At 59.6% G+C, this 15,728-nt stretch overlaps 3 protein-coding genes across 11 annotated transcripts in view; 1 reads left to right on the top strand and 2 right to left on the bottom strand.

Moving 5' to 3' along the window:
* Positions 1-5,915, bottom strand: part of PPP6R1 (protein phosphatase 6 regulatory subunit 1) — a 10,248-nt gene extending 4,333 nt beyond the window's left edge. For 3 of the 7 annotated variants that reach the window (XR_011170065.1, XM_069097270.1, XM_069097264.1), the window contains exons 1-10: positions 5,168-5,912; positions 4,608-4,840; positions 4,330-4,516; positions 4,099-4,236; positions 2,538-2,603; positions 2,336-2,448; positions 2,131-2,244; positions 1,691-1,862; positions 1,180-1,332; positions 951-1,085 (exon numbers count right to left, since the gene is read on the bottom strand). Coding sequence is in view for 6 of the 7 variants with exons in the window: in XM_069097270.1 (XP_068953371.1) it covers positions 951-1,085; positions 1,180-1,332; positions 1,691-1,862; positions 2,131-2,244; positions 2,336-2,448; positions 2,538-2,603; positions 4,099-4,236; positions 4,330-4,516; positions 4,608-4,834 (1,305 nt within the window). In the remaining variant the exon portion in view is untranslated. Of the gene's footprint in view, positions 1-950; positions 1,086-1,179; positions 1,333-1,690; positions 1,863-2,130; positions 2,277-2,335; positions 2,449-2,537; positions 2,604-4,098; positions 4,237-4,329; positions 4,517-4,607; positions 4,841-5,167 lie in introns of all 7 variants that reach the window. The other 4 variants (XM_069097268.1, XM_069097267.1, XM_069097266.1 and 1 more) reach the window with 4 other exon arrangements.
* Positions 1-15,728, top strand: part of ISOC2 (isochorismatase domain containing 2) — a 184,661-nt gene that overhangs the window by 151,435 nt on the left and 17,498 nt on the right. The window lies entirely within an intron of this gene.
* On the bottom strand, positions 6,538-12,776 carry HSPBP1 (HSPA (Hsp70) binding protein 1). Of its 2 annotated transcripts, none has more exons than XM_069097274.1 (8): positions 12,675-12,776; positions 11,575-11,829; positions 11,274-11,478; positions 10,056-10,280; positions 7,992-8,147; positions 7,598-7,694; positions 7,199-7,310; positions 6,538-6,794 (listed from the first exon to the last, which is right to left on the bottom strand). In XM_069097274.1, exons 2-8 carry the CDS (start codon positions 11,758-11,760, stop codon positions 6,720-6,722), a joined length of 1,056 nt encoding a protein of 351 aa, XP_068953375.1. In that variant the 5' UTR covers positions 11,761-11,829; positions 12,675-12,776; the 3' UTR covers positions 6,538-6,719. The 2 variants fall into 2 exon arrangements, with proteins under 2 accessions (XP_068953375.1, XP_068953374.1); XM_069097273.1 differs by lacking the exon at positions 12,675-12,776 and adding an exon at positions 12,323-12,476.

The following is a 15,728-nucleotide window of genomic DNA, read 5'->3' on the forward strand; positions in this document are numbered from 1 at the left end:
ACAGGGGCCTGGGGTAAAGTGCAGGTGAAACTAGTGCAGGAAGATGGAGTGGGGAAGGAGGCTCAGAAATGAAATGCTGAAATACAAAAAAGCCCCACCGAAGCAGTCATTCTTCTAAACCTGCAAGAATTGGGAGCCAGTGAGCCATCCCCAGGCTAGCCCCTTACTAACGGGACCTTGTGTCCATCTTTCTACATCTCAACTTTTCCATCAGGAAAGCAGTGATTGCAACTGCTGCACGAGGAGGCCAGAGAGGGCAACTAGCCCAGAAGAGGGGGACGGGTGGTCAGCAGGCTGGGGTGTAAAGGCTCTTGGGTGCAGAGCCAGAGGCCTGCTTGGAGGGCCCAGCACCTCAGAGTGCATCCCCTGCCTCTCAGAGCTGTAAAAGCTCCAGGCAATGGGCCAAGAGTCACCCTACCCCGACAACCGTGAGAATTAGAATAATCGTAACAACATTGACAGCTTCACAAATGCTCTAAGTCCTTCCCCAGACAGCGATGAAGTGACTTAGCCAGGGTCACACAGTCAGTGTCAATCAAGATTTGAACACAGTGGGGGTGGCCAGGTAGCACAGCGAGTAAGAGCACCGGCTCCAGTGTCGGGACAACCTGGGATCAAATCCCGGGCTCAGACACTTGGCACCTACCCAGAAACACCTGGCCATATTACCTTGAGCAAGTTACTTAGCCCCGATTGCTTTAAAAAAAAGAAAAAAAAAAGATTTGAACTCAGGACTCAACTGAGCCCCATAGCTGCCCCATCTCTGGGTCTCATGTTTAAGATAGACTAGAAGACGATCAGAGAGAGAATCACCACTGAGACAGAAGTAACAAAGGAGCCCCGAGGCTGCCTCCAGGGGAGTGGGTGACCTTCCCGGGCCTGCTGGGGCCTCAGAGTCTGAGGATCTCCTACGTCCACACCCAGGAAGGGGGCCTCGACCCCGTGCTTACGTGTCTGACTGCAGGGTTGGGTGCCGGGGGCTCTGGACCGTCCTCCCCGGCTGCTGCAGCGCTCAGCACGCTGCTCACCCACGTCTCCACTTGAGAATGCAGAAAGTTATTGAAGACGTAGGTAAAGAAAAGGTCCTGGAGAAGGGGAAGGGAGAGGAGCAAGTGCTGGGGGCACAGCGAGGCGCAGCAGGCCTGACCGCCGCCCCCACTGCCCACGTGGCCCCCTTACCAGCATGGCGTTGAGCGTGTCCATCCCCAGGAGCTCTCCCGTCAGGGACGCGTTGTTGGCGCTCAGGGCGCTAGCCAAGAGCTTTACCACATGTAGCCGCGTGTTGCCCAGCGGGGGCTGCAGGCTCCCCCAGGTCGTGTGCAGGGTCTCCTGCTAAAAGGTGGGAAAACCAGAAGGTCCTTGGCCTGATGCCCAGGCTCCCCTAGGCTAGTGGGCCACACACCCCCCCACTCCTACGCCCGACCCCGCGACAATGGTGGGCTTCCTGGACCACTGGGGAAGGCGTCTCACTGGCTCTCGCACTCGCTCACTCGCTCGCCGTCCGTGTAAGCACTGAGGTCCCTTCCAACTCTGAAATTCTGTGATTCTAATCATAGATCATAGAATGTTAGAGCCAGAAAGGACCTTGCAGAGAGTCGGACTGGGCCCTCACCTGCGAGGAAGGAGCGCCCCGCTCCCGCGCCGTCACCGCCCCCCCACCCCCCGCCCCGGACCCTGGCATTTGGCTCACTGTGGGAGGCTCCAGCAGCAGCTGGTGGAAGTGGGCAAGCCACTGCCTCAGGGCTCTCAGCATCCCCAGGTTGGCCTGGATGGGCGGGGGGCTCTCGGGGCCCCCCGGAGGCACCAGCTCCAGCTGCCCGTCCACACTGCCCGAGAAGCTGCCCACACCTCCGGGTTCTGTCCTGCGAATGAAGGAGAGGCCCATCAAAAGGAAGCCCCCAGCTCCGCTTCCCTCAGGGCGGCCACCATGCAATTCTCCAGGAGGCACAGAGATGGAAACAAGCCCCAAGAAGAGGGGTCTGGAAGAGCTCTTGGGCATGCTGGCGCCCTCGTTTTAGGGGCAGGGAAAGATTCCCACTGGCAGACCATGCTCTGAGGCAGGAATCAGACCCAAGATCCCTCATGCCTCAGGTCAGGCTTGAACCTCTAGAAAGGATGCCGAGCCCTCACCTCAGTCTTCGGGGCTCCAACAGGGTCAGTATGACCTGGATGCCGTTGACGATCACAGATTCGTTCTGGGCCCCCTGGAACATGTTGCTGAGGAGGCGCTCGATGGTCTCCTGCCTGGATGAGGGCAGGGATGCACTGAGGGCCTGCTGGGAAGCGCATGGACAGCTTGCACCAGGGATGCCCAGCAGCCCCCCAGGCCACTCACTTCTCCAGCGTGGCCAGCAGCTGGTTGGGCTCGGCACCCTCCTGGACGTGAATCACCTGCTCCCGGCTCAGACGGATCATGTCACACAAGGACTGGGACGCGTTGGAGTGTTGCTGAGGTGAGACGAGCGACAGGAAGCGTGAGGAGGTGGGAGGGCACCCCCCACGGCCGCCCCCCATCCCTGGCCCAGGGAGGGACTCACATTGTCATCCTGGTCCGGATGGATCATGTCAACCAGCCTCTCCACGATCTTCTCCTCATTCAGCCACTTGAAGAGAAGGAGGAACCCAGTGAGAGCCCAGAGACCCCACCTGCCCCCCTCACACCCACACTTGAGAGGACTTGGGGGACCCCTGCTCTAAGATCTGAACCACAGAGGCAGCATGGCCTGGGCAGTCAGAGCCAGGCTTCTCAAATGCGAGAAGAGCCTCTGCGCTCTGCCCCACAGACTCGCTGGGGATAGAACACCCTGCAGGTGCTAACACGCCACAATGAAAGGCCTACAATGTGGTCTGTGGCCGCCACAGTATAATCTGTGGGCTAGTGAAGATCAAGCAGAGGCCCAGCCCCATTTCACAAAGAGAAGCCAAGGTTTGGAGGCTGTCCACTGGCCCTTGGGCACACAGGGGATCAACAAAGGCTGAGGCAGGGTTCAGGTTCGTTCAACCTGATCTTGAATCCTGGCCTCAGCCACTTGTGACCTCTGCACCCTTGGGTCATTAACCCCTTCATCAAGAAAGGTTATAAGATCCAAGAATGTCTTCTCTCTTTCAATTTACCAAAAGGAAGGAGAATGAGAGAAGACCAAGAAAGACAAGCAAAGGCTTCCTAAGAGGCAGCTGTGAAAAGAGATGAGACTACCATGGCCGGGGGCAAGACTCCACCAACAACAGAGAGCCTGAGAGAACACAAGCTAAGGGCAGTCTGACGGCAAAGGAGGAAAAGAATGGAGCAGCCTCCCCGACAGAGGCAAACTGCCAAAGCCTGCTCCAGAGGCCCAGCAAGAGAAGCTCAAGCCAAAGTGACCTGGCCACATCCCCCCAGACACCCAGGGGCGAGGCCAGGAAACCTCCTTGGGGTCAGGGCTGGCTGGGCAGACTGTCCCAACACAGACTAAAATCGGAAAGAACACGGGGACAGAACACAGTAACAGCCCATCCTTCACTTCTCAGCAGAGAGTGTGAAGACCACTCTGTCCACAATCCCTCCAAAAGGGCTGCTTTTAAGGCATCGCCAAAATGCTGAAGAATCCAGGCGAGCAGAGAGTACATGGCTGGTCAGATCTGAACCGAGGAAAGTGCACGTACGGCGTGCACCTCAGGCCTGCCACTGTCCCAGAGCCGGGCTACGAGTGTGAAGATCCCCAAAGACCCCCCCCCACGGCCTCCAAGGACGGCTCCAAGCAACTAAGCCCTGATGAACAGAAAGGTTCAGAGTTCCACTCTGGCACATGGGAAAGATCTGGGGGGGCCAAGCGGGCTCCCCGCTCCACAAGTCAGCAATCTGAAAAAAGGCTCCAGGACAACTAAGCAAATCACAGCAATCTCCAGAGAACGAGGCATGCTCCCTCTCAAGCACGTGAAAAGATGCTGCCCTGCACCAGAAACAGAGACCCGAGGCTCGTGGGGCTCTGCAGGAAGGCTTCCAGGCGAGAGGCAGAAAAGAGGCAACAGGAGGAGGCTCAGAATGCCAGGACCCTGACTGGGGGGGGGCGCCCAGGGGCCAGGCACAGGAGGGATCGGGGCGCGGGGGGCGAGGCTCACGTGGAAGACCTCCTGCCTCAGCGGGGGCTGCTCCACGCAGGTCAGCAGCCTCAGCAGCAGGTCCATGATGGCCGACGTCCCGATGTGACAGAGCAGCAAGGGCACGAAGTCGGCCTTCTTCCGCAGGAAGGACACGATCTAGGGGGCAGAGGCAGCCCGGATGGCTCAGGCCGGGGGGGCCCCCAGACCCTGCCCTCCCCTCAGGCCCCGCAGGCGCCCTAGAGGACCTACCCGGTCCGTCTTGCGGTTGATCAAGACGCCCATGACCTTGCTGAAGAAGCTGGCCAGCAGGGGGTTCAGGGGGGCTCTGTTCTGCAGGAAGCCGTAGAGCCGGCCCAGAAGGGCCTCGTCCTCCCCGAGCGCATCATTGATCTGGGGGACGTCGGAGGTCAGGATCTCGCACGACACGCTGGGGTACCTGGAGGGGAGGGGCCGGGAGGCGGGTCAGGCCCCGCCCCCCCCGTGCAGGAGGGGGCCGGGGGCGGGAGCGGGGGGCGGGGCGGCCTCACTTGTAGCGCAGCCTCTCGTCGGCCGCCACCGGGGGCTCCCGGGTGACCCAGTCCAGGAGCGCCTGCAGGTGGGCCGGACGCAGAAGGAAGTCCAGCAGCTTGGGGTGCAGCACCTTGCACTCCTGCAGCACGTCGTCCTCGTCCAGGAGCTCGGCCAGGCCCAGGTCATCCCTCTGCAGCAGCGCGTCGATGTGCGAGCTGCTGTGCAGGTCAAACTTCCAGAACATGGCGCCCTGCCGGTGGGGGGGGGAGGCGGAGAGGAGGCTAGGGGAGGGGCTGCCCCTCCACCCCCACCCCGAAGCCGGAAGCGGGGCCCCCCCTCCCCCGCGAAGCCTTTCCCAGCATCCCCCACTTAGAAGCAGGTGCCCGGAACGCCCCCAAGCCCGGGCAATTGGAGAAGGGGAAAAGGGGCCTGCGTGGGCTTGGGGGAAGGGCAGAGACCAGGGGGTCCCGGCCCCGCCCCTTTCCCAGCTCGATTTTTCTCCTCCTCTAGGCCCTGGAACTGGCCCCTGGGGCCTCAGTCACCCCCTCTCGAGAAAGGGCGGGGCGGGGTCACTGACCTTGGCGCGCGGGCGGCGGCTGCTCCTGCCTAGAGCACATCGGGGCGCGCGCCGCGAGGAGGGGGCGGGGCACGGCAGTGAGCGCGCGCTCCCGTGCCGCGCAGGCGCCCTGAACCGCTGCGCGCTGGGAGGGGGGCCGCGCGGCAGGGGGTGGGGGGAAGCCCCGCGGCGCCTTCTCTCTCTCTCCCTCCCCCGCCCTCCTGCTCCTTTTCCTCCTCCCGCGGATGCGAGGCTTCAGAGCCAAAGCCGGGGCCGGGGCTTCGGCGGCTGGCCCGCTCTCGCTCCTGCGTCCGCCTCGGCCGCTCCTGCGTCTGCGTCTGCAGCCTCTGCAGAGAAAGCTCGAGCGCAGAGCTGAGAGACGGCAGCAAAATGGCTGGCGCGCAGGCGCGACAGAGAAGCCGCAGAGAGGGCGGGAACGGGCGGGAGCTGGTGCGCAGGCGCCCTGAAGCTCGGAAGGGGGGGAGGGGATCTCACGCAGCCGCTCTAGAAAAGCTCCGCAGGCCTAGATATAGGCTCACACGCAGGCGCAAGGAGGGGGGGGGGGAAGGCTGCGGAGCCCCGCGCCGCAAGGAAGAGAGCCCAAAGGGCATGCCCCTCCTCTCGCCCGCTTTTTCGACCCCGAGAGGCCGCAAGCGGGCTAGTCGAGTCCTAGTCCTCTTCCTTCGAGGCTTCGTGCCGTCGGTCCACTCTCAGTCCCCGCGGCTTCTTTGCCCACCGACCCGCCCTCCTGTCTGCCGCAGCGAGTCTGCCGCTCCCCCCCCCCCCCCCCCCCCCCCCCAACCCCCCCTGGCCCGGCCCCGGGGGCCCCGCGCCAACCGTGGCGCCCCCCCTCCCTCCCCCCCGGGCCCCGGGGCCCCCGCCCCCCCCCCCCCCCCCCCGCCTTCTCGCTTTTCTGCAGAGGCTGCAGACGCCGACGCAGGAGCGGCCGAGGCGGACCCCCGAGACAGTCTCCCACAATCCCCCGTGGCGCGGACCCGAGAGCTCAGCGCAATGCAGTGCAGCCCACCCCTCAAAGCCCAGGGACCCGGTGCGCATGCGTACCCCAACAGGCGCTTCCCTACCCCCTCGGCCTGGCCTCACCCAAACACGCGACTGCGCTTGCGTCCTGGAGAGACGTTCCCTACCCGGCCGCCTGGGGGGAGGGGGCCTCGAAGTCGCACTCTACAGCTGCTGCGCAGGCGCTCGACGCCCATATCCTGCTCCCTCACCCTCGGCATCCTCCCCGCCCCCCCCAAGCGGTACGCATGCGTATGCATCCCCCTCTCTGCTCACTCCAGGGCTGCGCGTTAATTCCACAATCCACTCCCCCTGCCCCCCACCGCCCGGACCTGGTCCCGCCCCGCACACAGACGCGTCACTCCGGGAAGGGGGGGAGGTAGAAACACCTTTATTGCCAGGGCAGAGCCAGGAGGGGGGACAGCGGGGGGGAGGGAGGGCGGGGGCTTCCCGGCGCCCTGGCCCGGCGCCCAGGCGGCCTCCTCCGCCGCCTCGGGCTGGGCGGCACGTGGCTCCAAGCTGGGGGGCGCGGCGCCCCTCGGTCCCTCCCCAGCGTTCACCGGTCCATGCTGTCATCCGTGGGGGAGGAGAAGCACACCTGCAGCAGCTTTTCGCAGAACTCCAGCTCCTCCTGGAAGGAAGCGGGGATCAGAGGGGGCTCCGCCCCCCACCCCACCCCCACAGCCTCTGAGCGCCAGGCCGGCCCCCAGGGGGCCCAAAGGGGGCTCCCCACGATCCAGGCCGCCGTCCCCCCCCCCCCACCCCCAGGCTGGCGGCCCCTTGTGTGGCTGCCAGCCCAGGTCTGTGCCTGCCTCTCTGCGCCCCTGAGCTGCAAGGCCTCTAGGGCCCGGGAGGCCTCCTGCTGGGGTGGAGAGCCAGCTGACCCCTGCTCTGTGAGAGTTCTTCCAGGGCCTGAGCTCCGGCCATGGCCCACCTGCCTGCTCCTCGAAGGAGGACGGCCTTCCCAGGGCTTGGCTCAGGGCCAGTGGTCTAAGAGAAGTCCGAGCTGCTACTGGGGTTCCCCCCACCCCATACCTGGTACTCCTCATGCTGCTGCAGCAGCTGACACCGATGTCGAAGGAGCTCCTCGAGCCCTAGTTCAGGCTCCCGGCATTCCCGGATCCCTTGGGGAAAATCTGTCACCAGCCTGGGGAAGGGGATGGCCAAGAAGACCAGTCATCACAGCTTCTTATTGCCCAGCCGCCTGGGCTGACCTCTACACCCCAGGAGGCCATACCCCTGCCTGACCATTCTCCACCCCCCCCACGGGCTGCCAATGATCCTCAGCCCCAGGGGATCCTCATCTGGCCCCCTGACCTCCACTCTCAGGGACCTAAAATGCCCAGCCTCCCACCGTGACTTCCCTTGAGATCCCAGGGGTCTGGTCTGACCATGCTTCCCCCCACCCCCAGGACCTGCCCAAAGGCTCCTCACCCGCAAAGTGCCCCCAGCACATGCTCGTGGAAGGGGCTGTGCTCTGTTCGGATCAGGGCCACCAGCTGCTGGACCATTCCCATGGAGCATAGGGTGCCTGAGGGTAGAGGGGTAAAGAGACATCCCCCTGCCTGCCCAGGACTGAGGCAGGTCTTCCTAGAGACTAACCCAGTGCTGACTAGCATTGGAGACCTGCCCACCTTCCCTCCCTGATTGGCTCCAACCTGTCAGTCTGCCCCATCTCCCACAGCTTCCTTCCAAAACACTGTCTGCTCTGTTCCTCCTGTGGCTCCCTCCCTCTGCCTCTCTGCTTGCCAGTGCCCAGCTCCAAAGGCACCTTCCCTGGGCCCCCACCTTCCCCTTTGCCTCCCCCAGCCCCCTGCCCGCCCCCCACCTTTGTGCTCAGGATGGCCCACCAGCAGGTTCTGCAGAAGGAAGGCCGACTTCACCTTCAGCTTCACCACATCCCTCTGCATTGCCCGCATCAGCACAGAAAAGCCGTCCAGGCGAAGGAACTGGAGCAGGCCAGCTTCCTGTTCCCGGACCAGGCCTGGAGGCAGCAACATAGCAACAAACTCAGCACGAAAAGCCCTCCTCCTTTGAGTACCGTGACCAGCTGCCAGACAAAGGAACTGCCGAGATAACTACTTACTCAGCCAAGATACACTGGTGAACTACCTACTGTGTGCCAAGCACTGAGCCCCACCCTGCAGGAGCTCACAATCTTAAGGGCAAACAAAATCGAGGCAGGAAAAGATGGAGAGAATCAGCACAGGGAAGACGTCAGCCTTCAGAGGGGCGTGGAAGGTTCTGGAGAAGGCCGGGAGAAGGAAGAGTGAGCCAGACATGGGGCACAGCCAGAGAGAAGGTGCAGGGCAGAGAATGCTCTGAGAGGATGTGTAGGGGAGCAGGGTGGAAGACCAGACAGCTGGGAGGGGACTAGACAATGAGAGCTCCAAGGCCAAGCCAAGCAGGTTGTTTTTGGTCTTGTCAGCACCCAGGAGCCCCTGGAGGTTGAGTAGGGGGTGAGATGACATGGTCAGACCTGAGCTTTAGGAAGATCCCTTAGGTGGCTGAATGAAGGATGGATGGGAGTAGGGAGAGACCAGAGGCAGGCCAGCCCCCAGAGTGACAGTCCAGGGGTGAAGGGATAAGGGGCTGCCACAGAGGAGAGAAGGGGTTTGTGGGGAGATGCAGCAGAGATGAAATGGCCAGGCCCTGGCACCACCCTGGATCTAAGGGGAGGGAGCCAGGAGTCCAAGCTGGGAGCCTGGGGGACTGGGAAGATGGGGGTCCCCGTGACAGTCATAGGGAAAGGAGGTGTTTACAGGGAAAGATAATGAGTCTTGTTTGGGGCATACAAACAGTTGTGACTTTATGTAAATTCACATTACTCAAATTTGACTTTACATAAAGAATTCTGAAAAAAATCTGCATTCCCAAAAAACCCCTCCATGCACTTGGCTGTGTTCTTGGCCCCACCCTCGTGCCGAGAGGAGACATTTGCCCTGCTCTGCCCACCCAGCCACATGTCCAGCCCATGTGTTTGTCTTCCATCAGTCTCCACTCAGGTCCCAAGTATCTCTCTCCGGCCTCTCCTGTCTCTGGCCATGTGCAGCAGCCCGGCCTGTCTACCCCACTGGGTTCTTCCTCTTGGTTCTGGTCAGGTCCTCCCACATGCTTCTTCTGCTCTTCCTTCTTGGTCCCCCACCCCCTCAATCCAAGGGCACACAGTCCCCTTCCTGCTTCTATGCAAATTTGCATTACATGAAAATCAATTTACATAGAGGTCTGGGGTCCACTTACATCAACAAGGAAAAACTTTCTGTATTGGGGTTAAGATATCTAACTGCATGTCCAGTTTGAGATGTCAGATTGGCAGAGAAAGGTAGCCTTGAGAATCATCAGCATAAAGATGGTCATTAAATTCATGGGAGCTGATGAGATGGCCCAATGAAATAGCACTGAGGGAGAATCCTGAGGGACACCTAGGAAGGCCTGAGCTGGTGGAGGAGACAGAGAAAGCCTGGTCAGAGAAGAAGGAAAACCAAGGGAGAGGGGAGAGTCTCAAGGAGAGAGTGATTAGGCTGCAGCAAGGAAAGTGAGGAGAGAAAAAAGGCCACTGAGAGATTGCTGGGCACTCTGAAGAAGCCACTTTGGGTGGAATGATGAGGTCAGAGGTCGGATGAAAAGAGGAGGTGACAGCATCTTGTGCAGATAGCCTTTTTGGGGGGCGGTTAGCATAAGACACTATGAGCAGTGAGGTCATAAACAAGAAGTCCAAAGTTCCAGATGACAGAACATCCCATGGAAAGGACCCAGAGGGGCCTGGAGGCCTCTCCACAGAAGCCACCATGGGGCCACCAGGAGAATCAGGCCTTTTTGGTCCTGCCCACTCCCCCAAAGCCTCGGCCCTACTATATCCACCAATCCAGGGTCCAGGGGGCTTCACACTCACAAGAAATGGCATAGAGGGCCTTCACTCGCACTGTGTCGCAGGGGTCTCGGTCAAGCAGGCGAAGGAGCTTTCGTAGGGCACCCAGGCCCAGCACCTGCTCCTGGATGGCTGCCACATTCTGGCTGCATGTACCAATGAGGTGGGCTGCTCGCCACCGCAAGCCCTCTGCCCCGGCCTCCAGGTAGCGACCCACTAGGAGGTGCATCCCGGACAGCTGGCAGAAATCTGGATGGCCAGGAGAAAAGGGAAGGCATGATTAGCACATAGTCTGCTAAGGGAACAGGCAAAGCTTCTGTCCAGCAGGATCAGACAGGAGATCGTGACCAAGGGACCTCCAAATCCTTGCTCAGTTTTCTAGGCTGGGAATATTCTCCCTTCCCTCTGCTACTTTAAATTACAACTTTAAAGAGGGATCTTTACATATTCAATAACACAAAGGGCTTTGACAGAAATGATCTCATTTGATCCACTCTCTCCCACCCCTCTATTCTTTAAAAATGAATTCCCTATAAGCCTTCCCTGCTGGGGGGTGGGGGGCACAAGCTGCTCCTTGGACTGCCCTGAGGCCTTGGTTGGGAGCCCAGGGAGGCACTTCTTGTGAAACACTGTAGACTCCCTTTCATTCTGTCCCCTCAGGCTTAGATCTCACCCTTACCCCCCAGGTGCTTCTCCCATGAGGTGAACACAGTGTTTGTCCCACAGAGTCCAACTTTTCTTAATAGAACTTAGCCTGAGAAAGGCCGGGAGATTGGCCAGCTCAAGTGCTCACAGAAAGTTGCTGCCGGATGCCGGGGCAGACGCCGTAACCCGGCATTTAACATTGTGTGTGGCGGAGAGTAACAAGACACAACAGCAGAGCTGTCTGGGACCTCAGACATCACAGAGAGGTGTACAAGCGCCAGGAAGAAGAAAAGATGTGCCCAGAGGTGGGGGAAAAGCCCCAATCCAGAACCCTCCCCTTAACTTCTACTGACCACCTCGGACCAGTGAATGCAGACTACCAGGCCTGGAAGGATACCTCAATATTGGCCCCAACACCCTCACCTGCTCATTTCACAGAAAGGAAACTAACCGTGGGGTGTGCAGGGAGCTAAAGTCCGGGACAAGAGACTTTGCAGCAAGGTGGCTAGGCTCACAAAACAAGACTGGGATCTGGCGAAAGCTCTGCTTCTCCCTGGCTAGAGGAGGCCAAGGCTACAGGCTGGGCGAGGCCATTACCTGCGGCATTGTCCATGTTCTCACACAGGTCAGCCAAGAGCTCCAGAGCTCCCTCCCGATCCTGCTGGTCAGCTGTCAGCTCGGCCTCCCCAGCGGCAGGGGGTGTAGGCAGGCCCAGGGCATGAAGACAGCTTTTCATTTGCTCCACCTCCTCCCGTGGGCCTCGGAAGGCTGCAGACATGGCCTCCTGCAACCACTGACGCCGCTGGGGGGGACAGGAGCAGTCAGGGGGGCTGGGTTGTGTTTGCCCGGCCCCCACCTGCCCTCCCTCCCCACTGCTCTCAAAGAAGCTAGGCCTCACCTCCTCCGTCATGGGCTCGGGCGGGAGCTCAGGGTCACCGGGGCAAGCTGTCACTGCCATGTGCAACAGGCCTTGAAGGCTGTGGGGGTGCGAGGGGTTCCCCATGGAAGCGGAAGTGCTGGCCTCCTCGGGGGCCGGAGGCAGGGCCAGGGGGAGGCGATTCCCCCCGGAGCCCGAGTCTGCCATCAGGGGCCACGGGGCAGGGGTGTGGCTGGGGAGATGTCCTGAGGGTAGCCGGTCCGTGTTTTGGGAAATCTGGAGGCAACAGGGTGACAGGGGGACTGAACAGGGCGGGCCGTGCGGGGGGTAATGGGGCGGGGGCCATGCCGCCGCAGCCCCTCAGAGAAGCACCCCCCCCCCCGGCTGGGCCCGGCAGCACGTTCTCTCTTCCTAAAGAGCGGTCTGCCCGCCCCCGTAGGCAAAACTACTCAACAACTCATCCCTTTCCCCATCTCCATGGCGACCCCTCCCTTCCCTATCCCCATGGCAACCGGCTTTCCGCAGCCTCTCCCTAACTTCTCGGCCAAAGCCTCCCATCTCCATGGCAACAGACCCCCTCCTCTTTTGCACAGCAGGCGGCTCAGACGCCTCCGGGTCTCCTTAGCAACAAGAGCCGCCTTCCATAGCAACAGTGCCTCTGCCCCCTCTCTCCAAGACGCTAGCCCTCCGGAACCCCCGCGGGTCTCTACGGCAGGCCTTGGCCCCTCGGCACTCCCCAGGGTCCGTGCTCTCGCCCTCTGGGCCTCACCTCCGCGGGCCTCAATTCCCACGCCGCCGCCCGCACCTGCCCGCAATGGGCGCCGCCATCTTTGCCAGAAATGCGTCAGGCCTCACCGGAAGACCCCTTTCGCCTCAGCACCCCGACTTCCGGCGGGGCCATGACGGCGGCGAGGGGCGGGGCCGGGCGGAGGAGAGCCCTGTCGGCTGTTCCCACCTCTCCTGGACCAACTCTCGCCCCGACACGTGCCAGCCTCGCCCCTCCAAGGGATCCAGGGCCCCACCCCATCTCCAAGCCTAAATCCTGTCCCCTTCGGACCCATCTCCTCCCTGACCCCTTCCCTCAGGGCCCGCCCTCAGCCTGCCTCGGTCCAATCCCTCACCCTCTGGCCTGCTGCCTCACTGCGCAGTCGCGGAAAAGCTTTTTTTTTTCACCGCCGTCGGCGCCGCTCTCGCTGGGGCTTCTGGGACTTGTAGTTCTCCCTGCTGCTTCCCTCTGCTGCGGGCGGGAGCAGAGGGGAGGTGTTGTCGCCCCCCCCCCCCCCCCCCAGCCTCGAGGCGGGAAAGACTTTCTCCCGGATAATCGACTTGGGGTGCACACGCTCCGGGGTCCACTCACCCGGCGATAATCCTCTGGCTGCTCGCCTGGCCCCAAGCGAGGCCACAGGAGAGCCTGGCTGCCACGTGCCCAGTGTTCAGCCGCGCAGCTCCTAGGGCCCCCCTCCACCATGCAGCAAGCACGTCCTCTGCCCCTACTACGTGCTGGGCACCGGACGTGGCCGCAGAAGAGGAGGCACGCGCCCTGCCCTTCCCTGCAGAAGTTTGCAATCTGCTGCAGAGGGGAAGGGAGCCTGGGCACCCAGGATGCAGAGACGCTCGGCTTGTGCCCGACCCTCCTCCCCACGCGCTCGGGGCTCTGAGCTCTCCAGGACCATTCCTGCTTCCGAGGGCTCGCCCCAGTAAATTCATTCCTCACAGTCAGCATTTATTAAGCCCCTACTGTGTCCGCACTGGGGGTACCAAAAGACAGCCCTTACCCTCGAGCTTACGTGCCAGTTGGGGAAACAGCGGGCAAACAAATGCATACATAGCAAGCTAAGGACCGGATCAGTAGCAGTAATAAAGGGAGGGGCAGCGCTGGAAGCTGGAATCGGGAGCCACTTAGGAAGGCTCCCTGGAGAAACCACTGGGGAAGGCTTCCTGGAGAAGCCAGCGAGCTGTAGAGAAAGGAGAACTTTCCACACTAGGAGGCCCGGAGCTGAGACGCAGGGCGTCGTGGTGGTGGAACATCTAGGAGGCCAGCAGTGCTGGATGAAGTACTCGGTGGGGAGTGAGGTCTAAAAAGTCTGCCAAGGGAGGAGGGGGCTTTGTTAGGAAGGGCCTTCAATGCCAAACAAAGGACTTCCTGCTTGATCCCGAAGGTGGTGGGGAGCCACGGGAGTTTATTAAGTAGGGAGCGACAAGATCAGAGCTGCATTTTAGGGAAATCTCAGCTACAACTTGTGCCTAGATTTCTGTAATTTCTATGTAAGCACCTCAAGATACTATAAGCATGTAGGGGAAAGGACAGCCTTTATTTCACCTCACAGTTAATGAACATTTCTTAGACTGTACCAGGCACTATGCTAAGTTCTAGAGATTCAAAGAGTCAAAGACAGCCCCTTGCCCAAGAGTAGCTCACAATCTAATGGAGGAAACAACAAGCAAATCAATATGTACAAACAAGCTCTAGACAGGATTGATAGGAGATGATTACGAGAGGGAAGGCAAGAGAATCAAAGAGTTAGGAAAGACTTTCTGTAGAAGATGGAGCCCATAAATGAAGAAAATTCATGTCCTCCAACTGGACCGTCACCTTCCCATCTGTTGCAGCAGCACCCCAAGCATACCCAGGGCAGCTGCCCACACACGTTCTTAGATCTGCTTTTCTAAAGAAAAGCAATTCAAAATGTGTTAACAATCTTGCTTTAATCAATCAAACATACCATTTACCTTGTTCAGAGGAAAAAGCACCCCAAACTTCAGAGCATACAGACAGAAGTTGCAAGAAGACAGAGAAACATTTCAAGCAGACTGGGCTCCAAATGTCTTGACCATTACATCCATACCTAGTCTGTTACCAGAGAGGGAAGCATCAACATCTGGGTTTTTCAAAGCTGGGAGGCTCCACGGCTGCCCTGAGTCTCGTCTGTCAAATCACACAACTTTTCTCAAAGTGAGCCCCAAAACGACGCCTCACATCAGGGTTTATATAGCCTTCTCCTGACTCAGAGAATGTCACAACCCTCTTGACCCACTGCCCAATCACAAAGTATCTCCTCAAAAACAAGCCTCCCTCCACAGGCTCCAGGTGCACTTAACCTAGGGGCAGGGAAGATCTTAGAAATGTACATTCCTATAACACCATCGCAGGGGGCCATCTCCAGACATCCTGATCGATATCTAGCCACTGGACCCAGATGGCTGCGGAGGAGAAGGGGAGGCTGGTGACTTTGCACAGCCCTGCCTCTCTTCAATCCAGTTCACTGGAATGACCTAGCATCGATCGCCTCCTTGTTGTCAAGGTCCTCTCCAAGAACAAAGGACAAACAACAACCTTCCCACTCCACACACACAATGGAATTGATTGGCTATTATTCTGACACCCTGACCAGTTCCCCATCTTTCTACACAGTGTCCCAAAACTAACAGCAGTGCCCCGTGACAGAGTGTTATCAATAGTGACTGGTTTGGACTTTTCCAGAAGGTAAACACAATTTGGGAGTTGATGAGCAAGCAGCCTCCTTTCCATCAGACTGATACTGACAGAGCCAAGTAAAAGCAAGTCCACAAACATTCATGAAGCACCTACTATGTGCCAGGCAGGGACATATCTGCACTTTAGGAAGCTCTCTTTGGTGGATGATTGGAGGATGGACTGGAGACTGGAAGCAAATAGACAGATGGAAATCCATGCCCCCCTCCCCCCCGCCCCAGTAGTTATTTCAATAGTTTAGATGCAAGGGCATGAGGGTTTACACCAGGGTGGGGTCAGTGTCAGAGGAGAGGAGGGGGATTGCAGGAGAAATATTAGGGGGTAGACTATATATGATGACCTAGGGGAAAAAAAAAGACTGAGAGGTGGTCAGATGAGTAGCAGAACAGGGAGAGAGTAGGATCCAAAAGACCCAGAAAGGAGAGATTATCCAGGAGGAAGAAGAAGAAGGAGAAAGAGGAGGAGGAAGAGAAGAAAAAGAGGAGGAGGAGGAAGAAGACAGCCATGTCAAATGCTGCAGAGAGACAAGGACATACCTGGTCAGATATGGTCTGGTCAGAACAAATTTGGAATCTGGTATTCAGCTCTGAGCTTTGCACATCAAGGACACTGGTAAGATGGAGAACATTGAGAGGAGAGCAGCCAGAGTGATGAAGGGCCTCGAGTCCTTGTACAATGATCC

The sequence above is a fragment of the Petaurus breviceps genome, unplaced genomic scaffold (genome assembly GCF_028583685.1).
Source record: "Petaurus breviceps papuanus isolate PSGF00001 unplaced genomic scaffold, PetGlider_PUasm1.0 355, whole genome shotgun sequence".
NCBI lineage: Eukaryota > Metazoa > Chordata > Mammalia > Diprotodontia > Petauridae > Petaurus > Petaurus breviceps.

Excerpts from the sequence above, each read along its gene's own strand:
- HSPBP1 (XM_069097274.1), bottom strand. The coding sequence starts at position 11,760 with ATGGCAGACTCGGGCTCCGGGGGGAATCGCCTCCCCCTGGCCCTGCCT. Across the intron at positions 7,311-7,597 it reads GTGCTGGGGGCACTTTGCGG|GCTGGTGACAGATTTTCCCC; the intron begins GTGAGGAGCCTT and ends CCCCTTCCCCAG. Across the intron at positions 6,795-7,198 it reads AGCAGCATGAGGAGTACCAG|GAGGAGCTGGAGTTCTGCGA; the intron begins GTATGGGGTGGG and ends GCTTCCTTCCAG.